General features: G+C 44.5%; 1 protein-coding gene across 1 annotated transcript; it reads right to left on the reverse strand.

Annotated features, from left to right (window-relative positions):
* Positions 1-735: 735 nt before the first annotated feature.
* On the reverse strand, positions 736-1698 carry LOC118927338 (olfactory receptor 1N2-like). The gene has a single exon (XM_036915401.2). It carries the CDS (start codon positions 1681-1683, stop codon positions 736-738), a length of 948 nt encoding a protein of 315 aa, XP_036771296.2. The 5' UTR covers positions 1684-1698.
* Between the last annotated feature and the right edge of the window lie 2444 nt (positions 1699-4142).

Genomic DNA, 4142 nt, shown 5'->3' on the forward strand with positions numbered 1-4142 from the left:
ATGGCAACTATGACCATCTGACTTCATTAACACTAAATTGAACACGTATAGGCATCAGCACATGTGTATTAACTTAATACGAATGTCTCTCAGTACAAACATTAGCCCTGAGAGGCAGGATTCTAAAGCCTGTGAGAGTTTGGACTCCAAAGTCAGACAAGAAACAAATCTCAACTTTCCCTTTTTTTTTACTAGCTCTAGTTCCCATCCGTAAAACATGATAATCATAGTACCTAACCCAAGATAGTTATGATTGGGGAACTAAATGGCATAATATATTTAGAGAGTTAAAAACATGGAATGAAATAAATAGTATGACTTAAGGACAAGCCATCATGATTGGACCTGCACCATGGTTAATATACATGCAACTATGTATCACATGGAAAGGTGTGACTGACACTGTACCTGGCAAATGGGAGCAATGAAAAAATTCTGATTGATTTTATGTTAAAAGTAATCACAGCTTAGAATAACAGAAAGCAAAAGAAGTTTTAATTGAGCTTGCACCCGTTTAGCTAGGATCACCCTAACACGAGTGAGATATTTATATTGACAAGACAGTACAAGTCCTTTATGAAATACACTGACCACATACAATATCAGCTTTTGAGGTTTAAGTGAATGAGTTTGGATCACTTTTCCAATAAAACCTAAGCAAATATGATAGGGGATGATACTACTTCATAAACACATGGATTGGCTAGAGTATAGCTTCAAAATATGGGTATGAGATTAAAGCCCTTGAGAAGACAATGTATGAGTCACAAAAAGCTTCCTCAGTGCTGTCTTCATATCATTGTTCCTGAGGCTGTAAATGAAGGGGTTCAGCATTGGAGTCACCACAGTGTAAAATACAGCTGCAACCCTGTCCTTACCCGCGGAGTGTGGTGCAGGAGGACACAGATAGACACCGATCGCTGCGCCGTAAAACAGGAACACAACAGTGAGGTGGGACCCACAAGTGGAGAAGGCCTTTTGCCTGCCAGAAGCAGCTGGGCCCCTGAGGATGGTGGAGATGATGTGTGCGTAGGACAAGATGATCAGGGAGAGTGGGGCAGTGAGTATCAGGGAGCCCACAGTGAACAGGGCTACCTGGTTGGTGCTGGTGTCTGAGCAGGAGAGCTGCAGCAGAGGGACCACGTCACAGAAGAAGTGCCGGATGGTGTTGCCTGCACAGAAAGAAAGCCCAGCCATAAGCAGAGTGTGTAAGAGGGCAGCGAGGCTGGTGAGGACCCAGCACGTCACAAGAAGGAGCACGCACACAACAGGACTCATGAGTGTGGAGTAGCGAAGAGGCCTGCAGATGGCCACATAGCGGTCATAGGCCATCACCCCCAAGAGGAAGTCATCCAGTGCCCCAAACGTCATGAAAAAGTGCATCTGGGCCAAACACCCCCCATACGGTATGGTCTGACTATGTGTCTGGATGTTCACCAGCATCTTGGGGACTGTGGTGGAAGAGAAACAGGCATCAGCAAAAGAGAGGTTGGCCAGGAAGAAGTACATGGGGGTGTGGAGGTGAGGGTCAGAGCCGATGGCCAGAATGATGAGCAGGTTCCCCAACACGGTGACCAGGTACATGCCCAGGAAGGTGCCAAGTAGGAAAGGCTGCTGCTCTGGCCTCTCAGAAAGACCCAAGAGGAGAAATTCGGTGATACTGGACTGGTTGCTTTGGTCCATGACACCATTCGTTCTAGAAAGGGCAAAAAAGAGGTATAGGAAATTTGTAGAAACAGGTATACTTGTGGCCCTCAGTGACAGTCATCTTCTACTCAGTAGACATGACTATATCAGGTCCCTATACCCTCCCTCCTGGATCACCCCTAACTCTTCCCTACTCCTTGATCCACTCAGGGAGGGAGAGCAAGCAGACAATGGCATTAGAACACGAAAGCAGAGTGACAGGTACTGGTTGGGGAGGTCAGCTCCAGGTTCCTTCCACCTTGCTAGGCAGCACGTAGACATTAAGAGCTGCCATTCGTTGAACCCAAAGCACTGTGCACTGCAACACCTAACTGAAGGCTCTGCGATGAGCATGCTTTCTTACCTGCGTATCACAAAAGGATAATACAAGGCTCAGTGATACAAAGTCAATTGCAGAAAGTCACAAAGAATACAGTAAATACAGTTGGGATTCTGAGGCCCATTCCCATGCCCTTGAACACCCTGCATCACGACCACCTCCGAGTTTAACCTCTTCTTCTGTAGGTGGCAGACAGGTGACTCACTCTCCAAGGAAGTAGCTCCCACCGCTTAACTCAGGATGAGCTGAGAGACAGGAGGCAGGCATTTTCGGAGAGAAAATATACCCCTGCCCCTTGCAGCTCTCCCCATATTCATCTGGCCCAAATAGCATTTACCACCCAAGGAGCCCACCCTGCTCCCGGGCTCTCCCTCTTGATCTCACAGGACCATGCTTCAGGCTCTTCTTGGCTTCTGGTAAATGAGAAGGGTGAGGGGACCCTGGGCTGCAGGCTGCACTGCGCCAGCTGAGAGCAGCCACCCAGGTTGAGTGACGGTATTAGACGTGCTTTGTGCATGTTGTCACAGAAGGGTTTCCAGGTTCTGGGCCTCTGGAGTATGACTTTCCTGGCTGGTCCTCAGAGACAAACATGAAATAATTGCTCTAGCTTCATGCTTTGGCTCCCAAGGAGCAGGGGAGGAGGGAATGCAGAGCACAGCTGGTGGTTTCGCATTTGATAAGTTTTGTCCCCAGGGATGTTTGTGGATCTCTATTCTTAGTGTAGTGGTTGCTCTGGGGTATCTCCTGGGAAAGCTGGAAACTGTGGCAGAAGGGAGTCAGAACAGGAACTGGAGCACAGCACACTCGGATTCCAAATCTGGCCACATGATTTCCTGGCCCTGCTACCTTGGGGTGGATTGTTTGACTTGGATGAGCTTTAGGGATTTCAAATTCTTGCTAAGATGGTGATTAGCTTAAACTGCTAGCTTCCATCTACCAAAATAATCTTTGAGAAACAGTTGAGCAAAAAAATATTAGGAAATCACAAGAATATCAAAACAGGAGAAACTCATGGGGATAAGAAAGAACATTATGAAATGGAAGTAATGTGGCGGCAGAAAGCTAGGTTGAGACTTTGATTATGGAGGAGTTCTATTGCTTTTCTATGAAAGGATATTGGGAAAAAGATTAATTCAAGTCTGCTCTTGCCTCCCTCTGACTCTGCTTGGGTAATTACACTCTTCCCCTGACGTATGAACGGTTGACAGAAGTTTAGACTTCTACACCAAAGTCCTTCAGGATAATGAAATTGAGGAAAGTAGATGTCGAGTGACTAGTCTAAGTCATTCCCTCTTCAATCTCCCCACAAAATACCCAGGGTTTAAGTATTACTATGAGGAGACTTCTTTCAAATCATTTCTGTTTTATCCTTGTGGTTTGAAGGTAAAGATATGTCAGAAAATGTTGGTGAATGGGATGCTAAAAAACAGGAGAAAATAACTGTTGTTCATGATAAAGGCAGCTTTCCCACTCAAGGCTCATCCTACCTTCTTCTTAAATTCCCAGGATTGACAGGGATTGTTATCCATTCCATCTGCACATTTCCAGAAAGAATACCCAATACTCCTTGGGGAATGTGAATGTACAGGATAATAATCAACTATCTCAAAAGCAAAACAAGAAGTAACACAACATAGAGTATGAAACCAGAGGACCAATAGTTTAAAATGCATGCAAGGAAACAAAAATGCATTCACAGGAAAAACCTAATTAATAGAAACTATCCCTAAGTAAAGTATAAACGTTGGTGTTACTAGATAAAGAGCTTAAATCAACTGTCTTTAAATATATTTGAAGAACTCAAGGAATGCAGGGAAGTAATATGTCAACAAATAGAGAATATCTAAAAACGGATAGAGTTTAAAAAGGAACTAAATAGAAAGGCTGGGGATGAAAAGCCCAACATTTGAGATGATAGATAATAAATACACTAGAGGGGTTCAACAGGAGTTTTAAGCAGGCAGAAGAAAAAATCAGCAAACTTGAAAAGACGTCAAATGAAATCATCCAGTCTGAGGAACAGAAAGAGAAAAGAGTGAAAAACAAATGAAAAGAGCTGGAGAGACTCGTAGGACACCACAGAACATACCAACATATGCATGTTGGGAGTCTAAGA

This window comes from Manis pentadactyla, chromosome 3 (genome assembly GCF_030020395.1).
Source record: "Manis pentadactyla isolate mManPen7 chromosome 3, mManPen7.hap1, whole genome shotgun sequence".
In the NCBI taxonomy this organism is placed as follows: Eukaryota; Metazoa; Chordata; class Mammalia; order Pholidota; family Manidae; genus Manis; species Manis pentadactyla.

Excerpts from the sequence above, each read along its gene's own strand:
- LOC118927338 (XM_036915401.2), bottom strand. The coding sequence starts at position 1,683 with ATGGACCAAAGCAACCAGTCCAGTATCACCGAATTTCTCCTCTTGGGT.